Source organism: Catharus ustulatus, chromosome 4 (assembly GCF_009819885.2).
Source record: "Catharus ustulatus isolate bCatUst1 chromosome 4, bCatUst1.pri.v2, whole genome shotgun sequence".
Taxonomy (NCBI): Eukaryota; Metazoa; Chordata; class Aves; order Passeriformes; family Turdidae; genus Catharus; species Catharus ustulatus.
Genome location: NC_046224.1, coordinates 7310032 through 7328006, shown reverse-complemented (window position 1 = coordinate 7328006; position 17975 = coordinate 7310032). Strand labels below are relative to the sequence as shown.

The 17975-nt window shown below is 41.6% G+C and overlaps 1 protein-coding gene across 2 annotated transcripts; it reads right to left on the bottom strand.

Moving 5' to 3' along the window:
- Positions 1 to 973: 973 nt before the first annotated feature.
- Positions 974 to 16943, bottom strand: PRPF18 (pre-mRNA processing factor 18). Of its 2 annotated transcripts, XM_033058698.1 has the most exons (11): positions 16848 to 16943; positions 15346 to 15423; positions 15191 to 15217; positions 12353 to 12457; positions 11032 to 11145; positions 9143 to 9289; positions 7393 to 7461; positions 6513 to 6653; positions 6003 to 6074; positions 3673 to 3828; positions 974 to 1590 (listed from the first exon to the last, which is right to left on the bottom strand). In XM_033058698.1, exons 1-11 carry the CDS (start codon positions 16911 to 16913, stop codon positions 1510 to 1512), a joined length of 1056 nt encoding a protein of 351 aa, XP_032914589.1. In that variant the 5' UTR covers positions 16914 to 16943; the 3' UTR covers positions 974 to 1509. The 2 variants fall into 2 exon arrangements, with proteins under 2 accessions (XP_032914589.1, XP_032914590.1); XM_033058699.1 differs by lacking the exon at positions 15191 to 15217.
- Between the last annotated feature and the right edge of the window lie 1032 nt (positions 16944 to 17975).

Below are 17975 nucleotides of genomic sequence, written 5' to 3'. Positions count from 1 at the left end.
ATTACAGCTCTTCTGAACAAGGGACAATATTGTACCTCAATTATTTACAGAGTTCAAAACTAAGGTCAAGATAAAGATTTAGAAACAGTTCAGGAAACCATCAGGGTGGGGAGAGGGATAAGACTGCAGTGTTACAAGTGTTTCCATTGTAATAATGCCTCCAAAGAGTATCTTTGGATAATGTACTGTACAGAGCACTGCAAAGAAGATCACCAGAAACCACTCTTAATGAAACTCTTCCATGCTCTTGACATCTGCCCAGTTTTTCCCCACAAATCCCCATCTCCTTCCCAAAGGCCTCTCCCCCAAGAGACAGTGAGAATTCTTATTTTATTACTTCTAAACTCTAAGCTCTTGACATTTTCTCTGGGGTCAAACACTCCAGACTGAAATTTTCCTGTGTCCAAAGAAGCACTTCAGAATCTAAGACAGTCTCCAGAAGAACCTGAAGCCCTCCAAGATATCCCTCCCAGCTCACATCCCCCAGTGTCTCTCACTGTGCCACAGGACACTGGGAACACCCAGGGGACACAAGTTAAGAGAGCTCCAGCTCCTGCTCCAAGCTGCCAGTCAAAGTGAGGACCCAGACAAACCCATTCAATGGAATAGTGACACTTTTCTTCAGGAAGTGGTTCCGCTCAAAACTAACAGTTTCAGTATTTCACTGTTTATGCAGAATTAGACATCATCGTTCCCACGAGTTTCCTCACCATTCCCAGTCAGGATACACAATGGTAAAGATTTGTGGCTGCTAGAAATACTGTTCATGGTCATGGGAGGTCCTAATTATTTTCTCTGCAATGCCCAGCAGACTGAAAATTTTCTCCAGATGTATAAAAATGGAATTTGAAAGCCTCAAGAGCTGTAAGATTACTTCCCCCAAGCCCAGAAGGTTTATATTAAAAATGTCGTTACAAAAAAAAAAAAAGCCAAATCAGATGCGTTCAAGATCAAAAACTCTTTGCACTGAGGCTGAGAAATATATAAACCTTTTTTTTATTCCTGATAAATACCACATGAAAGATTAGCCAATAAAGTCTATATTTACAGAAATAACCAAGATTCAGATTGAACTGCTTCCCTCTAATCATCTCCCCACGTCAGTCTCCAATGCAAAAGCAGCCAAAAAAAGCTCCACATATGCTCCTTGCAGGGTTGAGACTCACCTAAAGCTCTAAATTGTGGGAAACTGTTCGGTCTGCACAGTTCCCTGAATAGCAAACTGAAATAAAAGCAGTTGTCATGTGCATTGTCCTTTGGTCATTGTCTTGGTCTTTAACACTTCAAAACCCTCTGCTGTACATTGGATGTGTTCAGCAAAAAGCACAGATTTCAAAATAAATCTAAATAAACAGGGTTTGGAAAAAGGAAGTTGTAAAAAAATCTCCTTTTTTTTTTGCAAAGCCCACCCCAAGTTGTTGTTGGTGTTCAGGCTCCAAATCTGCCTTTTCCATCCTCTCTGGGTGCTGGAGACTGAAATGTGAGTCCCAGGCTGGCCCCTGCAGAGCCTCACAGGGCGTTGTACTCCACACACTTGGAAGGGTCCGTGGGGAAGTGCTTCTGGCAAATGGTCATGAGCCTCTTCAGCCCCTAGGAATTAACAAAACAAGGACAATTCTGTAATAAGGCTGCAGCTGCTGAACAAACTGGATAGCCTACAGAATTCTTAAGCTTAAGAATTAAAAAGCTGCTATTTTGAGGTTGGGATTTTTATTTTGGTTGTTATTCTGTTCAGAGGTTCTCTTCAATGTTAGAGGAGTTTGTAGCATAATCAAAAAGGCTACAAGCTTCAGTTCCACCTGGTAAGGTTCACAGTGAAGGATCACAGCAGTTCTGTAATCCCTCTTTATCACAAAGGGGGCAAATGATAGCATAATTCAAGACATTTAAAAAGAAAGCTGAATATCAAAATTCTAAAGAGCAAAAAGCAATTTCAAAACAAGCTGCACAGCCAAGGCAGGAACCAAACACTTCTCAGGAGGAGAACTGTGGTACCACACAGGACACCACAGTTGCAAACTGAAGCAACCAAGGAGAAAGGCAGAATGTGGACTTTTCAGCTCTTTCAAGGCATCAATTCCTAAAAACCATCATGTCAGGAACCCTGTGATTATTTTTCAAGTCACACAGAGAAGTCTGACAAAGAAGAAACCAACTGCTGTGGTGGCAGTGTAATTTAGCAGTGACACTGCAGTCCAGGATGGCAGAGTCATGTCCCTGTCATGAGACTCTCCTCATGGAAGGCAGCTCCTCACTCAGGGAAAATGATTCAACAGGATGATGCTTTGGCCTTTCTAATGCAGGCAAGCATGGAAAGTCTGCCCCAGCACCACAATGACTCCTTGTTTGGGATGTTCTCACTCCAGGGTGCTGGATTTCCTTAGCCAACAGATGTAGCCCCAAAAGCAGAGAAGGGACAAACTGGGGAATTCATAGACATCTTCCACAAGGCATGATATGATAAGAGATCCTTCTGCTCCAGGAGTGGCAAATGGACAGAGAAGGTCATTATTGAGCAGCCTGGTCTGGACGGTTCCCCTGCCAGGGGAGTTGGAAGCTGATGGTCTTTTAAGGCCTCTTTCAATCCAAGCCATTCTGGGATTCTATGAATTACTCACCATTATGACCACATGGATTAACACAGACCACAAACATTATCTAGTTTAAAACTATTTCATTCATTAAATACTTCCAAGCATAACTGGAGCCTGTCTCTAAAGATGCATAATCCACATGCCATTTTTCACCTTACAAAATAATTGGTAATTACATACCAATTACATGTAATTTCACCTTACAAATTTAATTTGTTGTCTCTGTGAGTGTCTGGAGATCCCTGTGACTTCACAATATTTTTTCATGTTATGCAATTAAAAACTAGAGTTGAAGAGAAACCAATGGTTATACTTCAGCCCAAATACAGAGAGCCTCAGCAGAAGGGGAAGTTGTATTTTGCAAGCAATTTCCTTGCAGAGATCTGCAGAAGCTGAAAAGCAACGGGAGTTCTGCTACTGCAGAAGGAAGACATTTATATAAACCTCCCCTGCCAGGAGCTCTGAGCTCCATGATGCTGCCTTGGAGGCTTCAGAGTTAACCCAGAAGGTTTTTTTTATCTCAATGAAACTGTAACTGGCAAGAACCAAACACAAAGAGAGAAGGCTTGTTTCCTCAGACCTGTCCACCCACTGTGTTGAAAGCACAGAACAGAAAAACAGCACTGCTACTAATTCCACAACCAGAAGTTCACATGGGTATGAAGATACCCAGGAGGAATTTAACCTGGAATTTTGAGCCCAGATTGGTGAACTTAATGAATGCATTTATCTAGTTGCAGAAATAGTCAGAAGAACTGAATTTCACAGTATTAAATTCTGTGCAAGTTTAAAGTATGAGTTAAGCAATGAGGGGCCTCAGAAGAATCAAACCTGTCTTCAGAGCTGCTTTGGTGTACATGCAGGATCACAGCAGCTCAGCAAAGCCCCTTAGACTGTTCCTGGCCCAGCATTGAAGAGCCTTCAGGTCCAGGATGAGCTACCTATTACCTCAATGTTATGCTTGACCCAAACCAACCTGTCCATTTCTGGGACCCTTTTACCACATCACCTGACACTGGTGCTTCTCAAAGATCCCCCTAGACAAGCAAACCTCTTGTGTTTCCAAAGCTGACATTACCTGGATGTATTTCCTTTGAGTTTCGTCGTTGAGCACGTGGGCCACGTGCTTGGAGAAAATCTTCTCGCGCCCCGTGCGCGCGTGGATGCCGACCATGGTGACGCCGATGGGCCAGGGCGCGTTCCCGATGGCCATCTGCAGGTAGGCATCGTTGGCCTGCACAGGGAAGGGCACCACTGAGCACCACAGCAGCAGCACCACACAGAGCACTGCTGCACTGCCAGCTGCAGTCAGACACCCATTCCAGCCTCTCTGAGCTGGTGTCACCGCATGGTATCAACCAACCGCACTGCGCGCCTTCCCGCGTGCAACTCTGAGGGAAGAAAGGACTTTGGACTTTCCCTCAGGAAAAAAAGGAACTGGATAAGGCAGTCTGGTTACTTTGACCAAAACTAAGGTTTACTGGGATTATTTTCAACTAAATCATCTCTGGTTAAATAAGGTTACATTTGTAACCATGCTTAAGGCCAGAGCAGTAGCAGCAGTAAATCAATCAAAAAATAAATTTCCCCATGAAGAACGCAGATCCTGTTTTAAAGATGTAATAGACAACATTCCTGGGGAAAAACAGGGATAAAACTTGAAGGGAAAATTAACAGAAAGAAAGGGAGAAAGGAAGAGCAGCATAAAGCTTAAAAAAAACCCCAACATAACAACTGAGAACCAGCAAGTGACAGATACAATTATACAAAAAACCCGAAGGACATGGAACAAGGCATTCCTTCTCTATTAGACAGCAGCTACAAAACTCACTGATAGAGTTCATTTACCACCTCCTATTCAGCAACTGGACAATAAGAAACAGCAATCATGTCCAGTGGGTGCAGATTCTTTCCAGCTAGCACTGAACAAGAGAGGTGAATAATGAAGAAGGCAGGGGGTGGCAGACAGACTCAAAAGCAAATCAGAGGAGGGGACAGAGCTCAGTCATCACCTGCATGAGGCAGAATCTGAACAGGCTTAGTCAAATACCTACTTGCTGACTTAAATATACTTTTGTGATGAAACAGTATGTGAACATGCAATTAAAGACCCTTGCAGGACTGTCACAACAGGGTTAATTAAGGCTGAGTGGACAGCTTGCATTCTGGCATTTGCCTGCTGTCAACATGTTGATTTCAAAATTAAAATCTTTCAAGCTTTTCCACTAACAAAGCAGCGAGAATTTATGGCTGACAGTATTCACCAGGCTGCAGAAAGCAAGCAGCAGGCAAAAAGAGACAGAAGACAAGAGCAGGCAAAAAGAGACAAGTCTCTTAGGAGGCAAAATTGAAAAGGATGTGAGTATCTGTAAAAGCATTAGCCAATGCAACAAAAAGAAAACAAACCAAAAACAAAACAACAAAACATCCAAATGTGTAGTCAAGTCATCCAAAATCTCTGTGAAGTTTACTTAAAGGCATGCACCTCCAGGAGACAGAAGCACTGCTGATTAACCCAGAGATACACCACATTCCTGCACACTCATTAGCTTGAGAAGGTATTGCAAAGGGAATTTCCACATAATGATGACAACCAAGAGAAAAAAAAAATGCTTCAATATAAAACCCCACTATCATACATCCCACATGTTCAGTTCTGCTTCCAAATGATTTGGATTAAATTTGCCTTAGGCCATATAAAGTTTTTTCAGCATCAAAAGCAGGTCTGCTTGCTTACTTGACAAATTATCCCAAATCCTCACATGAATAGTAAGAAATATTAGAAATTTAAAGGCAAAAGACAGCTCAGTTTCCTCTGCATACACAAGCTGCTTCAGCAAATGCTATTGGTATTTCAGTTTCACTTCTGAAGGCAGCTACAAATAAAACCTAACTCCCTTTGATCTTATGTCCCAAAGTACTTCTGCCTCCTCCAGTGAGCAGACTCCATCCAAAAAAATCTTCTCATTAACTTATCTCAACCTTACCAGGCCACTTTATGTGAGTGTAGACAAAGAAAGGGACAGTGCCTCATATTCAATAACTCAGTTTGCCTCAATTAATTCTTAACTAATCATCAACACCCTATTACTATTCAATACCTTCATTTAACCTTAGAACATTGAATTTCCTCTAGAGGAATGCTCTGCAACTTAATATACCCATCTCTGAGAAAAATTTTCATCATGTTTACAAAGCTGTGCAGTTTTATGAATCTCAAAAGATCTTCTGTCAGGCTGTGGATCAAACACTACTTGGAGCCTAACATTTCACAGCCATTTTTCATTTTGCTGGGATAGATGTTGTATTTCCAGCTATACAATGAAAAAAAAACAGGAATGCTGAAGCAATAAACTCAATCTTTTACAACCAGTGTGAACATGACAGAAGAGTACAAACAAACATTACCTTCACATATTCTCTTTGCAACATAAATTTAATAATATCTGTTATTGATTCTTTGATGTCTGCAGGAAGTGTCTACAGGAGAGAAGAAAAAAAAGAAGACATTTACTTCAGAACAGCAGCTCAGGAAAACCACCTTACTCAGCATTTATACAAAGTTTAGTGAGTACCCTAGCTTGAGGAATTTCACAAAGGAAAACATGTTCGTTATTCAGATGAAGGATCTGAAGAGGAGAGGTTAAGCGGTTACACCTGGTAGCTGATGGCAAAGTGCAAAATGCAACCCCAATTTTCTGTCATGTTTGCAACCCAGGGAGCAGGTGCTGCTTTAAACAGCTGGAAAAGCAGTGAGTGGGCAGATTTCACTGATTGAGATAAAGTCAGAACTGGGCGTTAGGAGCTCTAGATACAGAAACTGTAACCAACTCACTCATCCCCTCTCCTTCAGGCAGACTACCACTGCCCTAGAAAGAGCACTGATCTGGGAAAGCAAAGGCATTTAAGGTGATTCACCCTTTTGCGGAGCTTTCTGAAGAGCGGCCGCAGGTAGGACTCAGTCTGTTTCTGAGTGGCGCTGTTCAGCTTCCCCTGCACGCCCCGTTTCACGTAGTCCTCTCTGGCATTCAGCTCCTTGGCCCAAACTCCCAGGAGGAACTGCAGGGAGCAAGCACATCTGTGTCATGGTGCCATCTAGTGACTTCCCCAGCACATCAGGCAGAACTGATGGCTAAGCAACCAAGGCAAAGTGAGTTTTTGGGAAAAATCCGAGTTAAGGAGGTAAAACCTTTTTCAGAAGGATAGGCAAGCAGGGACAGGAACAATCCTCTTATCTTATATGTACACATACAAATTAAAGCTTCAACTCTTGCTGTGACTTTGATCACCACAACAGTTACAAAGGCACTGGCTGACTCAGCTGAGAGGCAGCACAGGTTTCTTGCCAGGAAACAAGGAAACAATTTCCTGCCATCCACTTGAACCTGTGGACTTCCTTCAAAACTCTCTAATTTCACTAACAGTATTAGGTGACAGTCCAATTTAGCTTGCACTGTTACAAGGAAACTCCTCTGAAGATTTTGATGCCACAGTACTACACAGAGGCAACTGCCTCAAATATCACATGAAAATCAAAACCATATTTATTTTGTCTGGAAAAGCAGGACCAGATTTTGAAGAATGCTGCTCTCCCAAGAGCTCTTTCCCAGATCTGGCACAAGTCACTGTTGTGACTAACAAAGGCTGTGGAGTGCCAAGCATTTCAAAAAACCCACATCTTACACACAACGTGTGAGATTTTCCTCTGAAGCAGCTGAAACCCACCCTTCTAATCTTGAAATGTATCAGCATGGCAATAATAACATGACACAACTACAAAGTAATTAGAGTCTGTTACCTTCAAGAACTTTGTTATGATGTCCATATCATAGTGATCATCACCCCGTCCTAAGGATTCTCCCAAAGCCTGGAACAGAGAGGAAAAAAAGGGCCATTATTTCTACTTTGTCTAGCCTGCCAGCACCACCACAACAGAGCATGGTTCACTGCACCATGAACTGCAATAAATTCCGTCAGAAATCCCAAGCACCGGCCAGGAAACAGCTACAAATGCTACTGAAATTCATTCATCTATTAAAAACATTTACATCACAATGCCAATATAACTATTTCTGAAAAGTCAATGCAACAGTATTTCTTCAGTCATTAACTACTAAGCTATTGGTATAATTAGCAGCTGTCTGACAGCACTGTATTAAGGGGAACTGTGGGTGCACTGGATTTTTTGAGATCCCCAAAGCCATCAACTAACCTAACTATTTTGCTATGCTCTTTCAATTCTCTGATGCACTGGGGCTTTTTTACCATTTAATTGCAACTGTGAATTTGACTGAACAGATCTTTTCTAAAAAAACCCCAAAACCAAGCAACAAACCACTAAAAATCCCAGCTGTATGCTCCAGTACTCCACCATCCTGCCAAAACCTCAAAACTGTAAATACTAATAGTAAGTTTTATAAACATTTTCCAGTAGGTATGGTTGGATTATGATCTATTTCCAAAGTGAGTTTTATTTTAAAAATCTTTTAGACTTGGAGTCAAATCTTTTTAAGCCTTTATGCTCAAGGCAATGCAGCTGAAGTAACACAAAATTAAGACTCTGTTTTGCAACTTTTTCTAAAAAGATTGTTTGCATGGCTCAAACCAAGAGTGCTCTACTCCTACAATAAGGGGTTATTTTGAGAGCTAACAGATCAATAAAATGCAGCTCCAATACAAGAGCTGCTATCCATTCTGGTACTGCAGTTATTTTAAACCAGAACCCCTGGCACCATAACAAAAAAAAAACAGGCTATCTCTTAATAATAACGTATTCACTTCAGCTTTCAGTTATAAATCGTATTATTTCTTAAACACACTTTTGGAAGGACATTATTAAGATTAACTCCTGCAAAGAGTTTTGAAGATTAAGGGTAAAAGTCTTCAGCTCAAGTTAATGTGCTTTTCAAAACATTATCCTGAAATACCAGGTGCTGGATGCATTTCCTGGCATTCACTCTCCACTCACTCACACAAACACCACGGGATTCTTTCAGAACAGAGCAGCCATTTGCACTCAGGTTTCTGGGACACATTATCTCTGCACTTCTTATATTTCCTGTAGTCTGCCCACTTCTGATGCTCTTTTGTTGTCCTAGATGCTTTCACATCAAACATTCTTTCTGTGTATCTATTTTTGAGCCCTTGTTCCTTGTATAAGGAAAGGTAATTGATATTGACCTTATAACCCTCTCAAAATATTAATTGGAAAGGCTTTGGCATTTATGACCAGGTAATGTATTGCAGTTAAATTCCCTACTTCTGAAATCCCTGCAGAACCAATCTTTACTGTATCACTGTCTTTGCAGGCAACACCTGTCCCCTTTGGGATGAAGTGTTGTGAACAAAGACCACTTGAATTTTCACTTGTCTTTTGTAGGCATCTACAATGCAACCCCAGGCTTACAAACCTAAACTTTCCCCTTAAGAATACTTCCAAATGCCTAAGTCAGCTGTTGAAAAGAATACAACTTTGTCTAAACCATCCTGAAGCTTTCTCACAGCAACATACTACACCTAACATCCCTTAGTTATGATCTATCCCATACTTCTAGTTCTTCAATAGTAGTATTCTCCTCATGGACTTTCAGGTCGTTCTGGGAGTCATCATCTCCTGCTTCTTGGCCGCCTACAATTTCATTCAGATACTGCTGATCAATCTTATCCAAAGCAGCCTTCAGGTCATTTCTCAGGCCCTAGAAAACAAAAAAGAAAAAAGACTGATTTATAAAAAAAAAGTCAAGTAAATAAAAGTAGTTCAGTACTGTCATTGTAAGTATTCTGTTCAAGGTGCAAATTCTGTAAAAGCACACATAAAGGTTTTGCTTCATTGTTTAAATTTAACAGAACTCCAACAGTTTCTGCTTCAGCACTTAACAAAAAGCAGGTGCATGAACTTCTGAAGTGCTCATACCTATGAAAAACACATTTTACAGTATTTTCACCAAAAAAAAAAAAAAGCCTGGAGGATGGAATCAGCCTCTAGGACTTTCTTCAAGTCATTTTTTCCAAGCACTGAACCACCCAAAAACAAACAAAAAACAGACCATAACCAGTATCAGCTCTAAAAGTCTTCACATCTGCCCTGAAAAAAGCTGCAAATAAGTCTCACTCCTTCAGTGCCAGAAAAAATAATGTTGTTTGCTTTTATTACAAATTATTTAAACACAAGCAGAATGTTTTACACAGATTCATTGTTTAAAACCCTCAACTTTAGAAGGGGTGACTAAAAAAAACAGAATCAGTTTAAAACCATATATATAAATTTAAAAGGTCCTTTGAAATATAGCACAGAACTCGCCTTAACCAGTTGAAGGATTTGCCTTCTTGTCTTGAGACATAAAATATGGAGCTCTATAAAGAAGTATGACATTTCTTACTCTCAGATAAATTCAACCACTCCACAGGGAATGGATATGCACAGTTACTTCCCCTCTTCCATCATCATACTTGCCTGTCTGGAGTATTTCTATTAATCATTTAGTTACCCTAAAAATGTCTGAACCACAAGGCTGATTGACTAAGCAACATGCAGAATCCCCCTAGACAGCAACAGGAGTGACTGAATCATGTAACAAAAATCCAGCACAACCCTATTTATGGGCTCTCTATTTCCTAATCCTGCTCCTGTGACTGATGTCACTGGAGGGGAAACTTTCATAGCAGACCTTCTATTTCTAGATCTGTTTATCTTCATTTCAAAGACCTGGAGAGGAAAAGGCTTCCCTTTTATGGGCAGACCCAGGAAAGATATTTGAAATAATTCCGTTAGCCACAAATTAGGGAAGAAAATGCAAATTGTCACTCTGTCAGTAAGGCTGTAAATTTTGTTAGCAGTGAATGCAAAACAAACTCCAACTATATCTCCTCACTTAACTGATCATTAAGACAAAATTAATAAATTAATTATATCTTCAAGTCAGTTTTTGAGTTGATGGTTACTTTAAAGAGAAGGGGGAAAAATGATGTTTCCATAACCTAACAAGCTATAGCTCCAGAAGGGATTTGAAAAATCACTTCTATCCCAGAGAGACAGTATGCAGTCTTGCTCTTATTTACCTGTGCCTTCTCAGTGGTGCACATAATCACAAATACAGGATTATTTTAAATAGTAAATGACTGTTCTTTGCTTATTAAAAAGCAGGGCAGAACAAGCTGAGGTATTAGTGCCACCTGAAGACCCCTTTTCAAACTGACAAGGGCCTGGTAGGTTTCTGGGGCTGAATTCTCCAACATAATTATAATTGTGCACAAAACTCTGATATTTAATAAGATTTTTCAGATTAAAAAAAAAAGAGACAAGAGCATATATTCTCTTTGCTGTCTATTACCCCCTCCTCCTGAAAATTAACAGTTACTGAAAATTATTTTTGGTAACTTTTCTGTGATCACTTACTGATTAACCCACCACAAATAAGTAACTGAGAGCCAGTCTCACCTTGTTCACTTCAGGTGCAAGAATTTCTATCTTCCTCAGACGTTGAAATGCATCATAATCTGTTTCTCCAAACAGCCTGATGGGCTCACCCCTCTCTCGTAACCTCCTGATAACCTGAAAAGAATCAAAGCACTCCGTGACGCATAAAGGAAGCAAAATAAAATCCAGAATGACAGATTTATTTACTTTGCTTAGAATAACAAGCTGAGCTGGACTGGAGAGGAAATGGCAATATTTTAAGCAGTAGAAAAATGTTCCAGACACTTTACAATCTAAATATAAAATTCCCACGGTATTTCAGTAAAAGGTCATTCCAAATATTACCAACCCAAATTTTGCATAAAATCCCAGGCTGTTTGATACAGCTGAACTTCCTCCTGCTCTGACTTGTTCAAACAAATACACAAAAATCATCCCTCTGGCAGAGCTTAAAAACCATTTTCAAAATCACAAAGGAACTTGACAATAATCTCACTCACCTATTTGTCTTGGCAATAAAAATACCAACTGGGCTGCAGATGATCTGCTGAAAAGCCCCATCATTAAGCATTTGGGAAATACAGAGTGCCAAAATCTAATGGGATAGTCACTTTAAAAGTAGATATAACAGAAGTGAAAAAAGCCTCCCTCAACCTGATTCAAACCTCAAACCAAACACAAAACCAACAGTCCCCATTACAAGTCCTGTAAAAACCTGAATATCCTGATAAATAAAGGGGAGGTGTGACATGCTTGGATAACCTCAGCTGTGAATTTCAGTATTCCCAAGATTAGAGTGCATTCTGTGCTTCTGAACTTCCTGCTTCTGCTTTGGGGTGTGGATCTGTTTGTGAACTTAAATCCACATAGGCATTTTTATCATCAGAAAAGGCAAAGAACATCCCAGCTGCTCTGGTTTTAGGACTGTTTCTTCTAGAGGCTAAGGTGAACTTCCAAAACTTAGCTTCTAAATTTGTGCTCAGACAAACGAGTTACAAAGAAAACAAGCTCAGAGAAATAAAATCTTGGAAAAAGTCAGCATGTCATCTTCAGTACTATCCAAGGATAATGCTGATATTCAGGGTATGACTCTGAAAGAGCTGTAAAATGTTATACAACATCTGTGTAAATCCCTGTAACAGAGAAGCTCTACCCACCTATACCTCCCTACGCATTCAATTGTACAGCAGAGCACTGATAAGAAAAGATGATCATTAACTGCTGACTGCAAAAATGGAAGCTTAATAAAAAGTACAGTTCGCTGCATGAAACAGCCCTAACAAGAAATTTCAAGTGTATTTGCTGTAAACTCAGGGAGTTTGTTTATAGTAATTGATTTTACCTCCTGTCTGGAGAGAGTCATTGGTAATTTTTCCTCTGCCAGCTCGAGTTCCAGCACAGGATTTGATGCAGCCAGTGGTTTCTCCTCCTCCTCCTGCTGCTGTACCTACATTCAACAGACATAGTTACTCACGTGCAATGGAAACAAAGCCACATAGTGATAACCAGTGATGGCAAGATACAGAACTCTGGAACACAGACTTGAATATGACAATAAAAACTTGTAGCTTCATAGTTTCATGGTCCCTAATTGCATCTCATAAAACAATAAAAATTCTTGATAGCATCAGCAATTAACTAACACTTCTGCAGGTTTCAGGAAGCAATCTCTCCAGCAAACAGAAAGGACAATAGCTGAAGTTTGGCTGTCACTTTAGCAGGCAGATGCCAGCACTGGTGCCAAAAATAGCAAATCCACCCTCTGCCTGTTGATTCCTGCCCCTGTTCCATCCTTCCTACCCATGTAGGACCATTTGCATCACTGTGGGATGAACCAGAAGGGGGAAGTTATTCGAACAGAAAATACTCTGACAAACACAAACACTGGTACTGTTCCCAGCCCACTTCACTTCCTCATCCAGCTCCCCAGGACCAGCACATGCACAGACAGAAGGACAGGAAGGAAAATCCCAGAGCAGGGTGAGAGTGGAGCTGATTCTTCCATGGTCAGTGCCAGTTACAGTGTTCATTACCTGCAGCTTCAGCGAGCTGAGCACAGTTAGCAGTGAACCAGTTTCTGTTGGGTTTTGGGAGGTAATGCACCTCTCTAACCTTGTTTTAGGTAATGCACCTCTCTAACAACATTGCCAGTTTCTTGCAGGTAAAAAAAAAAACCAGCCCAAAAAGACACAACTCCTCATAGGATCAGGGTATCATTAACAACTCCTCTTAGCCTAAAAGAAGGCCCCTGAATCAAAGAGCGCATTCCTTCTTCATTATTCAGTATTTTAATAATGCAAAACAACTCTTGGATCAAAGTAACTTTGAGACAGCAGCCATGTAACTACAGCTCCCTGTATAAGCTCAAATTTAACACTTCTGACAGCAGGAGCAGATTGCTGCTGGTAATATTCCTATAATAAAGAAATATCTTCAACTCTTACTCATATTTTGTTTTTTATTAATTTATTTCCTTTCTGTACTTGCTAAAAGGGAAACAATCCAATTAATGCTAAAGCAGCCTGCAGAATTCCCTGTGCATGGGCAGCCTGTGTTTGGATTGATCAATTTGGGGAAGGTACAGGACAGAATTTTTTTTTTTTTTAAGAAGCTTTCTTATTCTTTCAGGCCACAGTGTGAGCCTTGCTCAGGTGTCAGTGTGACTCCATGAGGCTAGCAGGATCCACTCCTGGGGCTCCAGCTACAAGATTCAGCCACAAATTTACATTCAATGCTGTATAAGCAAACACAGAAGAAATCAATCCTACAACTGCAGGTGTTTGGAATGAACAAGGGAAAGACAATTAAATCAATGTCTAACACATAGAGGAAGGGGGAAAATAAAATTTCTACCAATGCAGTGAAGGAGGAATTGACAGGGGACAGAAAATATGGAAGAACGGTGTAAAATTTTGTTTTTAAAAATATACTCCCAGAGCAGAAGACACATACAAATTTTAACTTACAATCATTCTTGAAATCATAAAGAGATAGCAGCACTGGAAGAAAAGATTTGATCCATTCTGTCAGCTGGATTCCAAGTTATAAGCAGTACCTTTACTACTGTTATTTTTGTTTCAGTGCTTTCTTCAAGCAAATGAAATTATTCCAAATTATTAAGTCTAAGCAAAGTAAAAAGGCATATGAATTTAAAAGGAAATCAGTCTGTGTTCCATGTTTCATTAACAGAGTAAAGAACAAATGCAGAAGTCTAGAAGGCTCTAAAAAGATACTAAATTTTACAAAGTAACTTATTTTAAAACCATTTCCACGGTTGCATTTCACACCAAAACTGGTGCTGCAGCAGCACAGGTAGCACCACTTTAAGCACATCAGGTTCTGAAGAATTCAAGCTAATGCTCCAAAGGCATCAGGCAGCCATCCCCACTCAGAAGAGCAGCCAGATTCACAGAGCTTTCCCAGGACTTTATGCTGCGTGTTCCGAGAATCATTTTGGCATTGATGTTCAAATATGCACAAACAGATCAAGGTTTCAGAATAAGTCACTAACTGGGTAAAGGTCACTTGAAAACAAAGCTCCTATTTGTGTCCTCTGACAGCAAACAAGATTATGAAACTGTCTTCCCCAGGGAATGCATCCCCCCTCCCAGACACCCCGTCAGGCAGGCAGGCAGGCATACACACTTTTAAAACACAACAACATTCTTTCCATTTCAGTAAACTCTTGCCCTGACACCATTACAAGGCAGATAAAGCCTTCCAGATCACCCATTTGTTGCAAAATGCACCTGAGGTTACCAATTGTTTCTAATATTTTGCCAGCAAGAACATAAATGCTGTTGTTGCATAGCTTCAGTGCCGGGTGGTTAATGGCCAAAACCCAAACACAAATTTAGGAGAGTTGGCAGATGCACACCCACACTATACCGATTTCTTTTGGACATTTTGACAATGAAGATTGGATAAAATTATCCAAATGTATCCATTTTTCTCAATAAGGGGAGGAAGGTGGCTATATCAGATCCAGTGTTCATGCCTAACAGCACAATTTAATAAGAAAGGAAGACAAGCTTTGACCCCAAACCACTTCATGCTTTCCACAAATAAAAACAAACAAACAAACAAAAAGGAAATAAAATCCAAACCATAACACAAACTTAAGTAGCTGTATGTCATGCATATCTTTTCCTGCATTGAAAATGGTTTTGGAAAGTCATACCTCTCCAGGTGGCTTCTCATTTACAGGCTAATGTATAACATTAACAGATTGAACAAAGAACAACAATTATCATTAACAACATTGATATTGTTGAGAAAAAAAAAATGCAGACTTCAAAATAAGCACACTAAGTCCTGGAAGAACAATTTCCATACCTTGTAGCCACATCTCTGGAAGTAGGCCTCTTCTTCCTTTTTAGCTAACTCACTGCGTTTGAAATATTTCTTATTTCCCTAAAAGAGAGGAGAGCTGTTACCAGTTCACAGTTTTGTACAGTTGAGCAAAAATGGCTCAAACTTTCTTACTTGGCTTGATGAACTCAGCTACATCCTTTCCCAGAGATGCCTACACTGCCACAGAAAGAGAACTAGTTGGAAGCACCTCTGAAATCAGCAATATAGAGTTACTTTGCAGGATATATGTATAAACAGAATTAAAAGTATAATGTGCTTGCCAGCACTTTAGAAAACCCAAGTTTTTTGTTATGTAAGGCCTTGATGTTCTTTGGTGCATAAAGCTACACTTCAGACTGGTGCACAACCAGGCCCAGGTTGTTTAGATAAACCATACTAAACACATCATTTGACATTAAATCAAGGAGGTGGGAGAGATCACCTTTACACACAATATTTTATAAGCTTACTTGGAGCAGCTTTGTAGAAATGTGCCTGAAAAGACAACAGTTGGAAAATGTGATCACCCCAAAGCATTTTCCTTGACTAATACAAACTACGACTTTGTCCTTCATGCTTTGCGTGACGTACAATAGCCTGTGACTGCAGCTCCCTGCTTCAGCCTCTGGTAGCAAAACTCAAAATTAGACACCCCTGAAAGGAGCTCAGCTGTACTGTGGAGTTTTTAGACACACACACTGCTCACACCCTGCCCGGGGATGGGGTTTTTAGGCACACACACACACATACACACACTGCTCACACCCTGCCCGGGGATGGGGTTTTTAGGCACACACACACACACACACACACACACACACACACTGCTCACACCCTGCCCGGGTATGGGGTTTTTAGGCGCACACACACACACACACACACACACACACACTGCTCACACCCTGCCCTATAGTATGGAGTTTTTAGGCACACACACACACGGCTCACACCCTGGCCGGGGATGGGGTTTTTAGGCACACACACACACACCGCTCACACCCTGCCCGGGTTTGGGGTTTTTAGGCACACACACACCGTTCACACCCTGCCCTATAGTATGGAGTTTTTAGGCACACACACACACGGCTCACACCCTGGCCGGGGATGGGGTTTTTAGGCACACACACTGCTCACACCCTGCCCGGGTATGGACAGAAGGCGGCTGTGGGGAGTAAAGAAACCACGCTCTGTTCACCAAAGATCACACTGACTTTTCCCATCTCCCGGTGCCCGAATAAACTAAACCAGCCCCAAAACCCCACGGAACACAGTGAGGCTGAAGCCAGGCTGCATCCGCGCCCCCAGACTCCTGCTGGCTCCTGCCCGATCCCACCCTGGCTCATCCCGGGTTTGGGAAACCCGGCCCTGGGCCGCCCCGCGCCCCCTTCCCCGGCCCATCCCGGGCCGCTCCTGCCTCCGCCCCGCCGCCCTCCCGCGGGCCCACACCCCGGGCGGCTCCTGCTGTCCATGCTGGCCGCCCTCACCCCCAGGAGCTCCTTCTCCTCCAGCTGCTGGCGCTTCCTGCTGATCTCCCGCTTCAGGATGTCCATGGCGGCCTCGGGAAGTACGGCAGGAAAACAACACCGTCACTTCCGGGGAGGCCGCTCCGCCGTGCAGCGCCCCCTGGCGGCTGGGAGGAGCGGCGGGATTGCGGCCTTGTCCCGAGTGACAAGTGACAGCACGGGAGGAGCGGGCCTCAGGCTGTGCCACGAGACGTTCGGATTGGATATTAGGAAAAGTTTCTTCAGTATCCATGTAATATTCTGTTGTTGGAAGCAGATTATTTAAAGTGGTACACAGACAGTATAATAACGGTAAGTATGAGACAGAGCCAAAATATGGATGTTTTCTATCAAGGAATGTAGCAAAAGAGGCGGAATATAATTTTTTTTTTTTTTAGTACAGCTGGTTTTACGAAGGGGTGTTTGACAGGTTCTCTAAAGAGAGTCTGCGTGCAATTTATTCAGCTGTCTTCTCTGTTTAGCTTGAAAAATCTTTGGGGAAAAGTCTCTCTGACTGTGTGTTTGTACAGTGCCTCATGTGATGGGCTTTGGTTGCAGATGACAGCTAATATCAGATAAATCGTGGCCTCAGGTATTAGGAAAAATTTCTTCCCCAGAAGGGTTGTCAAGCACTGGGACAGGCTGTCCAGGGAAGTGGTGGGGTCACCGTCCTGGGAGGTATTTAAAGATGTGTAGATGTGGCACCTGGGGATATGGTTGTTGGTGGACTTGGCAGGGTTACTGATTAGATTTGATGATTTTAGAAGGCTTTTGCAACCTAAATAATTCAATGAGGCTGATTACTGGCCAGCCACACAGGGTGCAAATGCCATCTAGGAAGGTGGGATGGCTGTGATGTTTGGTATCTGCTTCCTTCAGGCCTTGAGGACTGAGGTAGGGACCGAGCTCCTTAGTGTGCCCGTCTCAGAGCTAAATGCTTTTGTCATCAGCCACTCAGCATTTGTGACACAGCTAGTAACATCAAGAAATCTCTTGTTTTCCTTATTTACCTAATTTTCCCCAGCTACTTCCACCCTGTGGCTTGTAAAGTCCAAAGGGTCCAGAAAACACTTTGAAGAATGAGTAAGAACTCCTCTCAGATTTTTTTCA